Genomic DNA, 19,284 nt, shown 5'->3' with positions numbered 1-19,284 from the left:
TTGGATATTCGGCTCCGAAAGAAATTCTGTAATTGTTAGATTATTTCTTTTTCAAATATTTTGTATCCATGATTATCAAGTTACTACTCAATCAATTACCATTCCCTAATACTCCTGGTAACATAACAAATAATTATGAAGTGTGTTTCAGCATCACTACAGGACATCTACAGTCAGTAATTTGCCTTATCGATCTTCCTTTATATTCTTGTATTATTTTCTACTGTACATGAAGCGACGTACAGTTATATAATAATTTAGTGGATAAAGGGCAACTGTACATTAATAGCATTTTATAGTACTGATAATTATCACTTCTGAATAATAAATTTGATACTTGTGCCGTTGTACCATTGAGTAATTACTTTTTTAAATGTGCAGATGTGAATTTTAAAACAGTTTGAAAGCTCAGATCGGTAAATACATTATATTTAAAAGCGGGCGCGTGGATGTCGTCACAGAACTGACAGCTGCCTTTCCACGTGTGTGTGTGTGTGTGTGTGTGTCCGATTTTGGAAAAATATGATTCTCATAAACATGTATAGAAGCAAAATATAAAAACTTAAAAGGTAAAAAGTGAAGCATATGTAAGGAGGAATTTTAATTGATCCCACTGATAAGGCGCATGGCACGAGCTAAGGGTAAACGATCAGTATAAAGATGTTCGACAGGTGGAGTCAGTTAACCTTTGTCCAGTCCACGCCTTTCTCCACTGGTGGCTTACAGCGTTGGAAAATCCACAGTAATAATAATAATAATAATAATAATAATAAAAATTGATATATATATATACTGTAATGAATATTAGGGTAACTCACTACTTTGTGAGGCCTGTGTAATAGATGTGTGGAATATATGTGATACAGTTGTACAGTTGACTTGTGTGTTTGGGGAAAACCTTACAGACACGAATATCAGCAAAAACAGGCAAAGTCAGTGAAGGAGCCGGAAGCAAACACTTTCAGGTGTTACACACACACACACACATTTTCAGAACCGCTTGTCCCATACAGGGTCACGGGGAACCGGAGCCAACCCGGTAACACAGGGCGTAAGGCTGGAGGGGGAGGGGACACACCCAGGACAGGACACCAGTCCGTCGCAAGGCACCCCAAGCAGGACTTGAACCCCAGACCCACCAGACAGCAGGACCATGGTCCAACCCACTGCGCCACCGCACCCCCTAAGAGGGAAAGGCAGCTGTCGACATGAACCCCCCACCACGGCCGCCGCACCTCAGAATGTGCCGAAACCCGGGGTTGAACCAGGGACCTTTAGAGCTTCAGTTTAACGCTCTCCCAGCTGAGCTATTTCAGTGCTTTCAGGTGTTAGTAAATTGCAATTTGTAGTTCAGTTTGAACTGTTATATTGCAGCTTTCTTTCAGTTTTTTTTTTTTTTCTACATTTCTTCGCAAATTAGAGAAAAAAATTAAAAAAGGCTTGGAAAGTTGTTTGTTTGTTTGTGTGTTTGTTTGTTTGTTTTAACCTGTCCGCAGTTTATTTTTGTTTTAGTATTTTGACTGAGAACTGTATAGTTTCTCTTAATAAAGCAGGGTATTTCTCCCACAGAAAAATTGTCCACAACTTGAGTTTAAAGGTGTCACCATTAAAAATAAAGGCATCATGAATTAAAACAAGTAATTCCTGGAAGAATCTTTGGCCGTTGGTTTTTTGAAAACGCTTAAATACTACAACAGGTTAGATATACACATGTGTAGGTTCACAGTATGAGGTGCACAATGTCCAGTGATCAAGAGCCAAAGGTTCAACGCAGAAGCTCCTTTCCGGCAACGTGAAGGTGGAGTTCTGCTTTTCAGACTTCAGGAAAAAAAGAACCATTAAAAAAATTCCTCATCATTTTTGTAAATGCCTAATTTCAAATTCTAAATTATTTTTATTTCTTCTGGCTTTTCATTCACAACATGAAGAGGCTGTAGATTCTCAGGACAGATTCCAGGACCTTTTGACCATAACTCAATAAAGTAGTTATTGAAAATGGATGGACTAATAAATTATTCATCATTATTCCAATTGTTCAATTATTTATTATTCAATTATTCAAAATATCAAGGTTCAAGAAACATTTCTGTTGCAGCAAATTTTTGGATTTATGGATTCTGCTCATCAGCTATTAATCTGCGGTACTGGACCCTTGCAATTCCCAGCCTCGTTGTCTAGGTCAAAGGCACCATCTCGGTCACCTTGCTAAGTTTCTGGTTTGGAGAATTTTTTAAGATGGTTGAACTGAAGGGACTAAGCAATGAAGACTCAAAAAAATATGTGATGAAGAAGTTCATTCAATTTGACTCACTTAATGGATGTAATGGAGAGGATGTGAAGGGTAAGAATGAAATATTTGTGGGCAGGTGGTGGTGGGAGTTCCATGGATCTCCAGGTTTGGATGTTATTTTGAGAAACCATTCATTTCAGTAAAATATGGGTGTCCTCTGACAGTTGTACCATACAGAACAACCTGAGTCTCATTTAAAATTGTTATGTATTAATGATGATAAATATGGCACCTGATAGGTATGCCATGACCTTTTTCAGTAAGTATGCTAAAACAAATTTATAACCTCCAACATTTTGTCCCAGTTGTTTACACATATTTTTGGAGGGGCTGTGGGGTCGAATGAGAATTTGGAATGACGGTACATCAGGTTGCATTTGTCAGCCAACATATACAGAACAAATATGTTTGAGTGGAGGAGTAGAGCTTACTTTGTCATTAAAGACTTTCAAAATAGCAATGATTATCACAATGTTTACAGGTTTTACCATGTGAAAGAACAATGTTTTACATGTTTCATGCATTTTTTAATTCAAACCCTAAATTACATTAAGAAACCACGGAGCATACTGCAGATACAGAAGTGAGTGGGGGTAGTGGTATTAAATCACTTTGTATAAACTGGGTGTCCATGAAGCTCAGACTTGCTTTGAAAATAACATTAAATAAAAGTTTCCAAAGAAATATTTATTTTTAGCATCACTCTATGCGGACATAATTTTCAGTTCAGTGAACTGAGTGAAATGTTTCTCTCTATGGCTGATTTTTGCAGTTCTTGCCGTTCTTCAGATTCTGAAATGGGTCTGTGGCCTTTAGAAGGTGAAGAAACTCGTCTAGACCTATGAAAAGGAATGTCCATGCTGAAGCCTGGAAGGGTGTCCATGGAAGTCCTCTTCATGGTCGGACTGGATATGGCTTTATGGCACCACTCTGTTTGCAGTTCTTGCCCAGTGAGTAACAACACGACACGTTGGTCACTAGAGGTTAATGGAAATTTTATAGGTTTGCCTTGTCATCATTTAACCCTTCTAGTCTCATTCTCCCGATGCCTCATTACTACCTGGATCACAGCCATATAGCCATCTTCCCTCTGATTCTATGTCTTTTTAATAAACAAACAAGTGCATTTTTGTCCTCCATGGTGAAATGATAAGACAAAACTCAGGCCACTTCTGAAGATAACATTTTGTCAATGGACTTCAGCGCAGCTTCTGTACAAAGTAATCATATACACACATATATATGTGTACACACGAACTAAGGAAAATGCTTAAAATGCGAAAATAAAAACTTTTTGTCATTACAGTCAGTGCAAATCAAAATCAGATCTAAGTCATTTAAGCACAAAAATAAGCCTTAATTGGCCAAAAGATTTATAAACTGCTGGCATAATCATTGCAAGATTATGTGTCCACCTTACTGCAACTGTGAAAACATCATCATCATGGATGCTTGGCTCCAATACTAAAACGGCTACAAAAGTAGCAAAACACAGCAAGAGATTAAGATTCAATACACATACTTTTGGCTCTTAAAGACAAATGTAATATAGTTTCTGCTTTTTGAAGAATACTTACACAAACTGCAAGAGTTAATACGCAAAAAATATAGCCGTTTACACGTCAGGGGGACGCATGTTCTTTGACGCATGGTAAGCACAAACAATAGAATGTCATCTTTGCAGGTCTTCACATTCAAACAAACATCTAATATCTTCCCACCTGTTACAAAGTAGACATGCTTCTGTGTATAGCAGCGGTTGGCACTGTGACGGGTAGCGCTAGTCTTCACTGACCCAGGGACTGCTGAAGGAACCAAGATTACCACCTTATTGGTTGCCTTTACCTTGATAAGAATATACAAATGGCAAGGAAAAAAAATATGTTCCATGATGAGCTGCCAGTGATGCTTCTTTTTCATAGAGCTAATCCAGAGTTTTAATCAATCACCATCATTACTGAACAGATTTAGCAATTACCCAGCCTCGAAGGAAGTCGTATACAATGACTGACAGGGGAGAGAGATCAAAAGCGGTGGGGCTTGTCCAAGCCTTGGTTAAATGAAAACAGCTGTGTCAACTACATGGATACCCTTACAGAAATGAGTGAAAACCCACCAACACATTCAGAAGGTAGAAATATCCTTATTATTAGATAATTGGATGAGACTCCACTTGGGTTGTGTTCATGGTACCGCTCACATGTGTGCTCTTCATATTTACCCAGTATTAATAAACGCAAATATGTAAACAAGGTAGGAAATTCCTATGCACAAACATGAAAATGCAGGTTTTCTGGTCTATCGGAGTTGCAGGTAGTGATCAGTTACATTTACAATATTAAATGAAAGTCCAGTTGTTAAAAATGGCAGCATCTCATTGTTTTCACTTTACTTGAGCTCATAATTGAGTTGATGCTATGTCTTCTATTCATTTGAACCATAAGTGGGTTTCAAGCAGGATCTGTGCTTTACAAACACCAAAGTTAATGTATAAGATGTGTGAGAATGAACATTATCATGGCTACAGTAAAAACATTTTTTTTCTTTAATTTAAAATCCATTGTGACTGCAAATAACAGCTCACAGAGGGACGATGACTTACAGCATTTCTATATGAAACATGTCAAAGTCCACAGGGCATACCCCACCCAAGCCTCACAGAAAAACAACAAAAAAAGAAAAACATAAAAACAATGTGAACACAACTGTGTCCAAGGCCTGGGCTACACTGGATGTGATTGTTGTTTGCGGATGCGTAAATCTGTGTCAGAGCTGAGTCATTTCCATGTTGAAGGATACAGGCGGCAACACTTGCTGCGTATGTGTGTGTACTATATATGTTTGGCAATGTGTGTAGATTAACCTTTTTATTCCACATTAGATTTTTTTTTTTTTGTTTTTACAGAAAAATGATGCTAAAGGCTTAACTAACTTTTTACATTCTCTTATAAGAATCAGCTAATCAATATTATCTCCATCTTAAATACAGCAAGTTTGTTGGCAGCACATTGGTGCTGCTAACAATTAATAGTCTTGGCACCATGGATGAATTAACATTCTTTACATTTATGGTAACTGCACTGAATACAAATTCCTTGCTTTCACTGAAACAGTGACAAGACATGTTTAGTGAAGAAAAATCAGTTATGTAAGAATATGTATAACCACATTTATCAGCAACTTCTTTTAACTTGTTAAAATAAGTATTTTAAAGGGTATAAAGAGATTTTACTGCCCTAAAAAACAGCGAGCTACAAAAAAAAAAAAAAAAAAAAAAAAAAAGCCTTCATCATAATATTCAGTGTAACAAATTAGGAAAAACCTGGCTGGTTTGTACCTGTTGCAACAGTCAAGAAGAGAAATCTCATGTGATAAGCAAGTAAAAGCTTTGCTGTGGCTTTTGGATTGCAATGTATGCAGTAGAGGCCAAGGGCAAGGACTTACACTGGGATACATTGAAGAAGATGGTAGTGTTTAGGCTACAGGTCTTCAAGTCACTTGAGCTTTTCATTAAGAACAAACTCAAGCTAGTTCTGGGCAGTGATTAGTAATCAAACACTCCGTTTAAAGTCCCAAGAACAAACTGCACATACTATGGTCTGTAAGGACCAGGAGTGATGGCCTTGGACCTTGGCCCAAGAGAACTGGTGAATGTGGTTAATTCACTCATGTTTGGAATAACATCCCTCATGAAACCATGCAGTTTCTTTCCATGTGTACAGTTGCACACAGTCATTACAGTAACTAATCATGCTTCTGTCAGTATGATTCCCTATTCTCAAATCACCTGAAATTCCTTAAACTAGAGCAGGAGTTGCCAACCCTCTGGGAAAATGACTCAACAATGCAAACTTTCATGCATATTCTTATTAAATTAATGGCACAAAAAGTAAGTACACAATCCTTTTAGGAAGTGTTAAACTTCAAATGGCAAACTCATTTTGTGATAAGAAATGTACAGTGGCAAAAAGTGGTAAAAAATGCCGATTGTCAAGCTAGCAGGACAGCTGCTGGAGGGAAGACCTGCATACCCCATGAGGTGGCAGATCGAGGATTGGCGAATGCTGCGCTAAAGTACTAAGCTGCTTTTACACACCAGAACCACACATGTAACAGACAACTACAAAAACATCCAGCGCTCACATCATCTATCAGATATCTACTACTAACACTTCCATGTCTCTTCCAGTCAGGTGACATGCACATTAGTGCTGTGTGAGGCGGGCGGCTGGAGTAGGGCGGGGACAGCCTGCAGTTCGTCCCCTATTGGCCACTTTCCTCTTCACGCAGAAACTGGAAGACCGAGGAGAAGTCCTTGCTGGCGTAGCCACGTGCACACATCATGCGGTAGATCTGGTGAGCCAGGGAGCCCAGGGGGATGGGAGTCTTCGTGTTGGATGCTGTGTTCTGAGCTAGCCCCAGGTCCTGATGAGCCAGACCAGTTAGTCGTAAATGATCATTTCAGCCACAGAGGCAGAACAAACAACATCACTTCACAATTTTCGCCAATGACAGAGGTAAAAATCTTACAATAGCAATTTAGATTAAGCAGCTGTCCAAACGCGCACTACTGCAATAACCTTTAGAAAGCTACTGGCAGACTGGCTGTCACAACATCACTGTGTTAACCGCTACTCTCCCTGCTACCCTCTACGTTACAGACTCAGTTCACTGGACAGTTCCGTAAAATTAACTCAACCCGGAAGACCATCATCCCGCGATCACCACCGCGGATCCTCGTTCTACATAGTTGTACCCACCTTGGCCATTAGTGTGGTGCCAAATCCACCCTGGTAGTTTTTCGCAGAGGGCACACCCTCCATGACGCCCGGGACAGGGTTGTAGGTGTCACTGGACCAGCATCGGCCTGAGCTCATGTTCAAAATCTTAGCCAGGAGTTTTGGATCAAGACCTAGCCTAGTAGGGCGAGATCAACACAATCTAAGTAGGCCAGTTACAGGTAAAAGCATCAGACAAATCAGACTTTAAAGATTCAATTATATACACCTTAACACTTCAGTTTCAACACATTCAATAAAGTATAAATATTTCAGTTAAACTGGAGTATCAATCAGTGAACAAAAAAAAAACAAGAATGCTTATCAATCCTTTATAGCTGGTCTCCTTAACTGAAGGGTCAGCGATTACAAACTACAGTTTTAGATGCGTTCAAGGGAAGAGGAAGATGGACATATTTGCCACTCAGGGCCAGAGTTTCTGCAGCATCAGCTTGTGCTAAAGATTGATGTAGGATCCTGTACGAGCGGAAGATGGGTATTTCAACAGGCAGGTTTAATGGGAAGCAGCTCCTAGGCTTTCGACCGCGATAAAAGGTTACTGTCATTTCCCTGCAAATTGGCTGTGAACATGCGATTCCCTCTGCCCAAGAGCCATGCTGCAGCTTGAAAAATGTACTGTTCCTGCAATTTAACCTCCTGCCTGCAACATGCTGTAGCCAAAAGCCACAAAAACAAATATTCCAAATTCTTCCCAGACAGAAAAACATATGGCATTTAAATATTGAACTCCTTTGTTATCAATACCTCGTACTTACTGCTGACAATAACATTATGTAATGCCTCATTAATTACAGTTGCTAACATTTTCCCCTCAATAGATATTCCAAGTGAACATTTGAGAGAAAATGTATTAAGAAAAAATTAAATATGCCCATTGATGCCCAGTGTAGTGGAAATGCAAGGAATTTGCAGCTTGTCACCTGTGTATGGGTCTTAATTTGGAGCTTTGCTCTTTCACCGAAGACAGAGTCCACGTGACTCTGCTGTATTTTTGTTTTACTTCATAGTGGCTACCAACCAGGGGTTCTGCAGAAGTACAGCTTAATTAGCATTATACACATTATAAACAGGTAGCACGGTGGATAGTGCTACTGCCTCATAGCACTTGGGCTGTTTGGTTGTGCGTTTGAATCCTGCTAAGTCTGCGTGGAGTTTGCATGTTCTCCCCATGTCTGCATGGGTTTCGTTTGAGTACTCTGGTTCCCCCCCCCACAGTCCAAAGACATGCCTTTCAGATGAATTGGTGACTAAATTGTCCCTAGTGTGTGAGTGAGTGCCTACTCTGGTTCCAGGATAGGCTCTGGACTGCCACATCCCTGACAAAGGTAAGCAGTTAAGAGGTTAGAAAGTCCTGGCAGGTGAAGGAGGCTGTGGAAGCAGCCAGGTATATACAATAACTACAATATATACCACCAGCCTGGAGTAGAAACAGAGAGAGAGAGGGGGAGAAGCGTGGATGAAATCAGCTGAGTGTGGACAAAATGAGACGCCCTCACCGTGGACAAATGGAAATGATCTGGCTCTTCTGTATTGTTCTCAGCAGGGACCAATATAGATGATGAAATGTTTCATAATAAACAAGTTCCATTAAAGTGCGTGCAGCAAGCAAAGGCCAGTGAAATACAGAGACATGAAATATTACCTAACATGCTGACAACTAATTATTGAGATATATGTGGATAAAGCATGACAAATTTCCATGGACCACTGTCCTTGAATGCAATTTAAACATCAGGTTTTACAGTGAATTTTACTCACTAACTCAAGAGGGACTCGTTCATCTTCCCTTTCTGACAGGGAAAGGGAATGTTTGAACTTCCTTATTCAGGTTCACTCATCACCAGAAACACTATCTACACTCAGCACTGGATATGATTTTCCATTTAAAAACACTTAACAGTACATTAAAGTCTACCAGCAGAATGATGTTATTCATTTTTCACCCTCTATTTTCAGGATTAAGTAAAATAATTTTCTAATTATATTATCCTCTTTGAAATTAGGCCATGGTAGAAAAGATCCCTCAACTGTCATTGGCTGAGGCAGAAGAAAATGTGCATGCTGCCCACCCCCCTATGTGTGCTGTGCAGATTTTTAACAAATATATATCAGAGACGGCATCCTGCAAATCTGCAGCGCTGCTAAAGAAACAGTCCGCCAGGATTTACAGCGCAGGGTTTCTATTAGCTGATGCCAATTCCACCCCCGTCTTGGGGTCATAAATCAGCAGCCCCTTCCAGTAGGCCCCGAGCGAGTGTGAGGGAGGGAAGATGAAAAAGGGGGTGGGGTGCTGCAGGCAGGAAAGGAGGAACCGGTTCAAACTGGCACCCTGTGACGCCAACAGGCACGCAGCTAAGCGGCCCGGACGTTAAACATGCTACGCAGAGCTACGGCTGGCCCACAGTTCATGGTTGCACGTGTGGGGCCCAGAGCCGAGCACAAACCCCAACCACGGAAGACCACATGCATGGAAAACACAAAGAAGAGGCGGGGTTTATGTGGGGATAGGGTGCGTTTGGTAAGAACTCCACCCCTGGCACTAATTAAAACGACACAGCTGGAATACCCTTCAGTGACAGCTGTGACAATATGGCCACCATGTGTACTTACTCCACATAGGAACCGTGTCTGAGTGAAAGTTCACAGGAGGAACTTACGCAGTTCTTCTACACTGCTGACAGAAGTACCTCTTCCAGTCTGTGTTAAGAGCAAAGTCAACCCAACCTAGCTGTACTTCTCGCTGCTGGATGGACGAGTTTGACTTGGAGGGAACAGCCAAGGGAGAGAATTCTTGATTCCTCTTGTGAACTAACTGAAGTTCTCAGACACACCTCACTTGAAACTGTAACTGACTTGTGTCCTGACCCCTCCCACACCATAGGTGTGCTCTACCTGATCCCAAGGTTCATGGTCTCAGCTGTCCCGATCATGCCGATTGCGAGCAGCATGTTGTTGCAGATCTTTGCTGACTGGAAGCATAAAGATAAATGGAGATATGAATCAAATAGATAAAATTGATGCCTAGACAGGTTATCATCAAGTACATCTCATTTTTTGCTACCACAGGTTTGCTAAAGCAGATCTAGCCGTCATTAGACGCAATAGATCACATGTGTGTGAGAGGACAACGAGTTGAAGGTGGGAGTTTACCTGTCCTGTGCCAACCTGGCCGCAGTACACCACATTGGACCCCATGCAATTCAGCAACTCCTTGGTGGCAGCAAACTCCTCCTCCACCCCACCAACCATGAATGTCAGCTTCCCTGAGGTGGCTGCTCCCACACCTGGCAATATAAAAGGACAAACTTTGATTAGAAGGGAAGCCATTGGTCATGCTTGCAGACCACTGATGTTTACCTCTCAAAGCACAAAAGAGCAGGATTTTATGACTACTCTCCGGTTTTGGGGGATTTCAGAGTTCATTCCTTTGATTAAGAAATCATTAGAGGAAAATAATTCATGATTTAATGACTGCAGGTTGCCACAGCATGGTAGACCTTCATGTTTTGGAAGCACTACTTTACATCAGAAGCATTACTGATAACATAAGCTATATTTAAACACCACAAGGCTTTAATAAAAGAACTGCATCTATCTGTAACTACGTCTGTTTTTATATTAAAATGCCATCGACCTTTTCCCATAAAACCATTCAAAGCATCAAAAGCCTCTTATGACCTCAGCTGCTTCCACCTTTGTCAATACAGGCTGTTGGACAGTAACAATGTTGCAAAACTCATGCTGTTTGATTTATGACTTATAATGCCATATGGTAAAGAGAGTTATGGCACACAGCCTAAAAAGAAAAAAAAGACAGGCTGGTTTGGAGAAAAGCCAACACACAATTATGTTTGGTGGAGAAATATACATGCAGAACTTTGTCAGCCTCACGTTAAATAAGTCATACAGCATATTCCCCGAATAGCCGCTTAAAAGCCATTGCTTTTAAGTCTCAGGCAAACAATAATTGAAATATAAAATTTCGGCATGTGTCCTAATTACGACGCTGAAGGGAATTGTGGGAAGAACCCAGCTGAGATCTGATGTCAGCGGGGAAGGAGGCCAAAAACACACAGAGCAGGAAACATCTGAGGCTCGCGACACAGCGTCAGATGTGGTTAAGAAGGAAAATTACTAAGAGTGGCAGATATTTTCTCATACAAATTGAAAACCTAAACAACCGCTGGGAGAGACAAAAAAGCTAACCAAATTAAGACATAAATAAAAACCCTGACATGTCCTTCCTCAAGTTACTTTTATGTCTTCATTTTGCTGCTTAACAAATTCCATATCTCCCCGCCCATGGTAATGAGTGTCCTTTTTTCCAGCGACATCCAGTAACATTCAGTATTGTCATCTAATGCCGAATGAATGGAATGCGATGCTCAGCCAAGAAGAGCAGCAGGATCCACACATGCAGGAAAGAACATCTTACATTTACATTTATTCATTTAGTAGACGCTTATCTCAAAAGTGACATACATCTCATAGAAAAGGAGAAAAAAAAAAATCTTCAGAGGACAGTGCATGCTGACACATTCATGTGTATTTCCTATTGCGCCAATGTGCTTCTGTCATGCTGCACGCCAGCAACAACAACTGGAACAACTGTTAAAACCCAGGTACTTAACTCTACATAGCTAGGATAAGCCCAACACAAAACAAACCATTATATCATCATTGCTGCACAAGATCATTCAAGGTCTAATAATTTAAAAACTCATAAAAACTAGAAAATATATACTCAATATGCTGGACAGCTACAATTTCACAAGATTGGAAACCGATCCTCATAGCTATAAGGGGAAAAAGTGAGAAGTTACAAGTAGCACTGTGTGAACTACTTGTTACTATTTGCTAAAAGATCATTGATAGATTCAGGGAAAAAAAAAAAAAAAAAAAAAATCAAAATCAACTGAACAGTAACTGTTTCTGATGGTATTTATCCTATATCTTTATTTGGAGACACGAGGGACTGCAAATTGTGCTGGTGCCTCCCTGGGCTGCGGACTGAACTACGACTCAGTCTCTAGAATTTGCACATTCTTCCAGTCTTTGTGTGGGTTTTCTCCTACAGAGCAAAGACATGTGTTTCAGGTAAAAAGGCAAACCTCAATTGCCTGTAAAGTGTGTGTGATTGCTCTGCAATAGAGCATGAGGCGGCGTGCACAGTGTTTCCGGGATAGGTTATGGATCACAGCAGCCTCGCACTGGGCAAGTGGCTACTGAAAATGGACAGATGAATTTTCATTGAGTGTTTTTGACACCCGTGACATCCGAGGGGCCTGCGAGATCCTTGCCCTCTGCAGACATCATCCAAAAACAGGATTTTATTGACAGGTCAGAGGAGCCATCGCAACACATCACTAAGAGAGCAGCTCTGGAGATTTACGGTTTCTCCTGCCAAAATCGAGATCAGAACCAGACACTACCGGATGCCAAACCTCGCAGAGCTGTTTGATGAATGAGACATACCTAAATTAGCATCTGACTTCTTCTAAGGAAGACAACACACTAATTAAAAGACCATCTATTTAGAACAAACACAATGGAAAGTCAACACTTACACAATTACACAAGAAAGAATGCTCATCATCATGCGCATTTAAACACAGAGCTGAGTCCTGCCAAAACCAAAGTCTTATGTAACAGTTAAAAACCTTTTGGACTTACTTTTCATAAGCCTTAATATACATCCTCTACATTCCTTTTAGAACAGGCAACAAGCCTGTAATACCAAACCATACAGCAGGTTCATATTTTACCAAACTTGATTCAGATAATAAATCAGAATACCACTACAATCTTAAAATATATTCTGGTTTAACTGTAGTTATAATTTAATTACGTATCAGCTGCCACCACAATATGATAGTGTAATCCAGTGCTGCATGCCTATACATCAATCTGCTTGAAATATTTTTGGAACTAAATTTGGAAAAAATTTTGGAAAGATTATTTTCTGCACGGTGGTTTACCAAAATCGGTAGCTGCTCAAACACATGGACACACCCCTGCTCCTGTTTTAAACGGTACACTCATTTGTTGTGTATTACATGATGTATAATAGATGTGGAAGCAGTGCTCAGCTGGGTGCCGAGGGAAGCCTGACCTTGGCAGGCCCTTTGTCTCAGACACTAAAGAAGGAGGGTGCTCACCAAATGCATGGGTGGCCTCCTGTTTCAGGCTGCTCCTTCTTCAGGCTGCTGACTTCACAGCACCACCTCCTGGTTAAAGTTGACCCCTTAGGAAAGATGTAAGCTAGTCGCTCCCTTCTCCATTTCTTGATGTGAAATTTCTTAAACTGTGCGATCATTAACATCTGCAGGGAATTAGACTGCGTTCAGTACCAGTGTTCAGTTGTGTTCTGTTCAGATATTTTCGGAATACCATAATGCAATAGCTTAATTAAAATATATTATAATATGCAATGTCACGCGTTAGCGCATTACCCCAACCTTGGCCTACACCAACCGTTCCTAACTTGTACTTCAAAAACTAAGAGCAAAAGAATGCAGTCTACATTGTTCAATTCTTTTAAATGGGTTATAAAGACTATCCAATTACAGGCATTGCCGGTCATTTTTTCTATTGCCACTTCAGTACTGTCCACACTGCTATGAAACAACAGAAAGGTCACAAAAAACACAGATGCACACACACACCACCTACATAAAGGAAGTTCTGGTCAAGACTTTACGAACTGCTACAACCCTTGACCTCAACCAAGCCAAGTTCAGTGTATGGCAGGGGTGAAGGGGCGGGATTGCAGACACAGCTCGCCACCAGCACACCTCACCTGACAGGGACTCCAAATGAGAAAATTAACAAGTAAATCATTATCAATCTTTCTGAGCAGGCTGTAAAGTGGGGTTACTCTGGTACGATGAAAGTGGGTTTTGTGGCTAAAACACCAGGTTCATAGAGCCATCAAGCACTTCGAACTACATACTAGGAGACAAACAGCGGGAGGGGGTGTGTGCATGTCTGCAAATCCCCAGACTTTGCAAGTGTGTGTGTCAAAGAGCGAGTGTCTATGTACCTAGAACTGCAGGCCTGCCTGCAATTGGCAGAGTGAGAGAGCGTTTTACTGCTCCATGTCTGTCTCTCAAGGCGAAAGCTGTTATCTGCCCTCTCCCCTGCACTCAGTCAGCCCCCAGTGCTATAAAGCCACAGAAGTGCTCCCACTTTATGACCCTTTATCTACATGAAAGCGAGGGAGGCAGGATACACCACTAAGCCACTTTACACACATGAAAGGCGGTGACACGGGATACGATACGTCATTTCAACCCAAGCCATTAAAACCATCAGCCGCAGCCCTGGGCATTGTCACTGAGATGTCAGGATCCCACCCTGGACAAAATGCAAAAAGTGGCAAAGAGGAAGAAAAAAAATAAAATAATAATAAAAAAAAAACTTGCAAAAATCTAAAACTTTTCATTGGTGTGACATCTGCAACACATTTCTGTTCATATTTACTGAGGAGAGTACACCTGCGTTCTCAATTATTAGTCCTTAAATTAGTTTGCAGTGCATGTTATTAATCAGACATACATACTGTCATTTTCAACTCAGACAAGGGTGGCAATGTGAGCATGGAAAAATGAAGCGTAATTCTTATGGGCCTGACCTCCAGACACCGGCGCATCCATGAACACAGCCCCCATTTTCTCAGCGGCCACTGCCATCTCCTTGGAAACGGAGGGGTCTATGGTGCTGGAGTCAATGAGCAAAGAGCCTTTCCTGACCTTCCTGTTTGAGGAGAGAGCCAAGGAAACACAGACTGTGAGAGACACCAACATGTCAACTGCTGAATTCTGACCTGGCAGAGTTATTATAAATAACCCATAAAGCAGACTCCCGCTTGCTTGATTTGTACTCAGTGTTCTCCTGTTCTGGTAACACGCAAGCAACTGACAGGTTTGGAAAGAATGTATGAAGACATTGGGCATGGAAATCACAATGTTGCAACAGCAATTGAAGTGGAAGCAGGTTTGGGTTTGGAGGTACTGCAGGGATCTGTCATATCTTCAGCTCCACTACTGCTTTCTTCACAGGCTTACTGTTACTGTTCTTCAACCCAGATTCTGGCAGAAGAGCTCATTTTTGGTATAGCTCACCTCTTAATGTCCCATTTTTTAGCTGTTGATTGACTGAATCGCACAATTCAAAACACATCAAATATTCCAAATCACATTATCCAAAACCTAAGTGAAGCTGAGGAAAACAATACTGGGCAACAACTGAAACTGGTCCCTAGAAGTAACTCGTTTATAAGGTTGTATATAATCTTTGTAATAATTGATTTTTCAAAGTGTAGGTTTGAATCCAGCTCATTCAGCATGGCATTTTCACGTTCTCTCCGTGTACATGTCGGTTTCCTCTGGGTGCTCTGGTTTCCATTCACAGTCCTAAGATGTTTCAGGTTTTCTGGTGACTCACATTGTCCATAGTGACTGAACATTTGCATGTGTGGCTACCCTGTGATGGACTGCCATTCTGCCTACCACCATGTATTTCCAGATAGAGTTTCGATCACTGTGACACTGACTTAGGCAAGCGGTTGATGAAAGTGGGAGAGCAGTAAGACCAAAAAAAAAAAAAAAAAAAAAACCTCTGCTGGGACAAAAACCAACATTCACAGGGGGCTGCCAGGACTAGGGTTAAAAAGCACTGTTTTTTTTGTTCATTTACATTTATTCATTTAGCAGGCACCAATGCCACGTACATCTCAGAGAAAAATACAAATGTGCTACATCAAGAGGAGAGACTTGAATGTAGACATGTGATTCTAAAGTACAGTTAATTTGTCACATTCCACCTTATGAACATGCGTCACATGGGTAACTGCATAAATAAAAATTTATAAAGCAGAATGATCTAGGAATAGCTGCTGGGCAATCAGGAGAGATAGGAATAAGATCTGGGTCTTGCAGAAATGTGAAGAGGCTCTTGACAGTCTTTGTCCTACTCACTTGAGAATCCCGTTGGGCCCAGTGTACACTTCAATCACATTAGGGCTTGAAGGCAGCATGGTAATGATTCGATCCGCATTTTCCGCTACCTCCGCTGGAGAGTCTAAAATCTAAGAAGAGAACCAACCCCACCATTGGTATTTACACTTTATATAGCCTGATATGGTGGCAGGGGGTATGACAGAGCATATTTTCCACAACAGCAACAAAAAAAATTGTCATATTCATGAAGTTTGGCAAATTTCCTGCATCTAATCCAGGAATATATGTTTGTCTACAACTACATTGCACATGATGGCCAATTTGAAAGCATAAATCTTTTAAAAAAAAAAAAAAAAAAGGCCAACCACACACATCTGTTAAAATATGATGAATGGCAAACAATTAAAAGCTATTTTACAATCACCTCAGTCACCTGTAACCAACAAACCAACCAATCGACCAATTTCAATAACCACTTGTCCCAAGCAGGGTTGCGGTAAGCCGGAGCCTATCCTGGAGACACTGGGTGCAACACCGGGGGGTGGGGGGGCACCAGTCTATCGCAGGGCCACACTGGGTACCTAGGCACATAGCCGGGCAAAGGTACTGGAGCAATTGCAGGGCAAGCACCTTGATCAAGGGCACCACAGCTGGAAGCGGGGTTCGAACCAGCAACCTTCGGAGCCAAAGGCAGCTGCCCCCACCTGTAACCATTTCTTTAAAATTCTGCATGACAAAAATGTATCCTACTTCTATGGTAATCAGGTTCTGTCTTCATTTTGGAATACGTGTGTACCGAGAACCCCACCTGAGCACCAAGGCCCTGAAGTTCCTTGCAGGAATCTGGGAAGATGTCTGTGGCAATGAGGGGGTAGCCGTGCTTCAGCAAGTTCATGGCCATGGGCCTTCCCATGTTCCCTAGCCCGATGAAGCCCACCTGAGTCTTGGAGGCCATGGACCTGGAAGGTGCTAATTAAACAGAGAGACACTTTTACACACAAAAACAGCGGGACGTCACATATGAGTATTTTCACAGCTCAGTCGAACTGCATGTTAAGTGACAGACACATTTACAGGACAAAACAACAGAGAGAAACAACAACAACAACAACAACAACAACAAGACTGCCATGTCCATGATTTAGACTTACATAAAAACTAATGGAAAAGCCCACAGTTCCTCAAACACTCCTGGTATGTGCCAATATCTTAATCTCTCATTTAAATTTAATGAATAAACAGATACAGTAAAGATGATTGTTAGAGACATTTAAACATGTACATCGGTTCAGCAACTTGACTGGCTTTCCAAAATTTTAAAGCACTTCCCAGATCTCTGAGGCTTAAGAAGTACACGATAAGGAGGTCCTGCACTGTCACAGGGATGGTGGATGTGGAACATATTCTATACACACCAGCAGAGTCCTCCTCAGGGAATCCAAATGACACAGTGAAAACAATGCAGCTCACAACAACGTAAAGTCATCACACCAAAGGCTTCACCACAACCAAATGGAATCTCCAAAGCTGTACTACTTGGTTGACCTCATCACTAATGATATGAGAAAATGATCTGATAGAACGGTGTGTGTACAAAATAAATTTTTATAAGCATCTCAGAATTAATTGTGCCACGTTACCACCTGTGATTACTTTTGCACACAGAAGACACTAATTAATTAATTAATTAATTAATATTTGAGATTTATGTAAAACTGCACATTTTCAGTGCCAGTATTACTTGGCCAGACTCATCAACCAATATCAGCTTCAGTTTCTGGGAAGGCTGGCAGAAATTAATAACCAACTGATTTTTTTTTTTTTTTTAAGCAGTCTTATGCCACCACCTTATGAACTATAGTCTGTGTCCTTTCAGATCTGTATACCAACGCCAAGTCTGATCACATAGCAAAGAAAAGTTTAAACATTGCCCTGTCAAGACAAGTATTTACATTTTCAAACAAAGGGTCACAGGCAGATCAAGTGTTGAAGAACGCAGAATTGAATTTAATAATGACAAGCGTGCACAAGCGGTCAAGACATCAGCATCACACCGGCAGAAGTAAGCAGCAAAGGCTGTACTCAAAATTTCAACTCAATCCTCCCAAGAAAATTCAAATAATAAATTAACACGACAAACAGGCCAAGTTACATGCATTTTTAGTGATTATAATACATAACAAAAGTTAGTTCTCCTGTGACAAAATTAAAAAGGCCTTGGATTATGAGGAATACCACATTCTGTTAGAGTTAAGAATACAACACTTGTAACACAGGTTGCTGGTTTGAATCCCATCCCTACTGTGGTACCCTCGATGAAGGTACTTACTTTCAGGTAAGTACCTAATAATAATAATAATAATAATAATAATAATAATAATAATAATAATAATATCTAAGGGCTTCAGGCAGTTAACTGTATGAATAGAGCAGTTAAGGTACACCAAGCTCAGCTGTAATATTGACATACCACTAGAAAAGTGCTTTTTAATTAGGACGGGGAAATCCTTCAGTAATTTTAACTGGCTGCCAAGAAATGGTTTAGTCAATTAGTTAGTGTAATGATTAACTTAGAAACGCGCCTCCTTCCATGATCATCACGCACACGCCGGAACCTGTTCGTCCTCACACCACGAACCCGTCAGGACTGCAATAACTGCGCACACACACACACAGCACTGATATGAACGGAAAGCTCTGAGTTGATCCTGACCAATTTTCTTTAGACAAACTGGTTCACCAGTTGGAGACACTGCAGTACATCTAGATACACAGATTTCTGCCCTTGTACGGCGGGACAAGTAGGGGACAGTGCTTCACACAGGAAAATAACTCGCTGACACTAATGTGACCCGTCAGCCTGGTTAGTAATCGCCCACTGACAAGCTCTGATACCCCTGAAACTCAGCTTCCGGCTTTTGGACGACTAGCCGCATGCTAACCCTGCACGGTAGCGTCTAGCGAGCTATACTGCCTTAATCAATACAAATCAAAACACTGCGTGCGCATTCTAACCAGAACTCCAGTATAATAAGAGCATACATTACCAAACGAAATATCGACATAGCTATTCCACTTTTTAAACAAGTTCTGAGACCGTCTAAACAGAGCAGCCATGCTATCCGCCTCACAGAGCCAGAGAAGAGTGCACGGGCCGTGAACAAGTTACCGAGTCCGGTATCCAATGAAAATAAGCCCTACCGAGCCCAGTGCCCAATGACATGGGAGGGAAGGC

General features: G+C 41.1%; 1 protein-coding gene and 1 non-coding gene across 3 annotated transcripts; both read right to left on the bottom strand.

Moving 5' to 3' along the window:
* Positions 1-1,244: 1,244 nt before the first annotated feature.
* trnaf-gaa (transfer RNA phenylalanine (anticodon GAA)) lies at positions 1,245-1,317 on the bottom strand. Its single transcript has one exon. It is a non-coding gene; the product is annotated as a tRNA-Phe (tRNA).
* Positions 1,318-5,117: 3,800 nt separating this feature from the next.
* On the bottom strand, positions 5,118-19,206 carry hibadhb (3-hydroxyisobutyrate dehydrogenase b). 2 transcript variants are annotated; one of them, XM_018740685.2, is made up of 8 exons: positions 19,097-19,206; positions 16,858-17,018; positions 16,068-16,177; positions 14,723-14,844; positions 10,240-10,373; positions 9,982-10,058; positions 7,051-7,207; positions 5,118-6,715 (listed from the first exon to the last, which is right to left on the bottom strand). In XM_018740685.2, the coding sequence occupies exons 1-8, from the start codon at positions 19,164-19,166 to the stop codon at positions 6,554-6,556; spliced, it is 993 nt and encodes a 330-aa protein (XP_018596201.1). In that variant the 5' UTR covers positions 19,167-19,206; the 3' UTR covers positions 5,118-6,553. The 2 variants fall into 2 exon arrangements, with proteins under 2 accessions (XP_018596201.1, XP_018596202.1); XM_018740686.2 differs by lacking the exon at positions 19,097-19,206 and adding an exon at positions 17,201-18,360.
* Between the last annotated feature and the right edge of the window lie 78 nt (positions 19,207-19,284).

This window comes from Scleropages formosus, chromosome 18, assembly GCF_900964775.1.
Source record: "Scleropages formosus chromosome 18, fSclFor1.1, whole genome shotgun sequence".
Classification (NCBI taxonomy): Eukaryota; Metazoa; Chordata; class Actinopteri; order Osteoglossiformes; family Osteoglossidae; genus Scleropages; species Scleropages formosus.
Note: the sequence above shows the minus strand (reverse complement) of the source record. Positions and strands in the feature narration are given on the sequence as shown.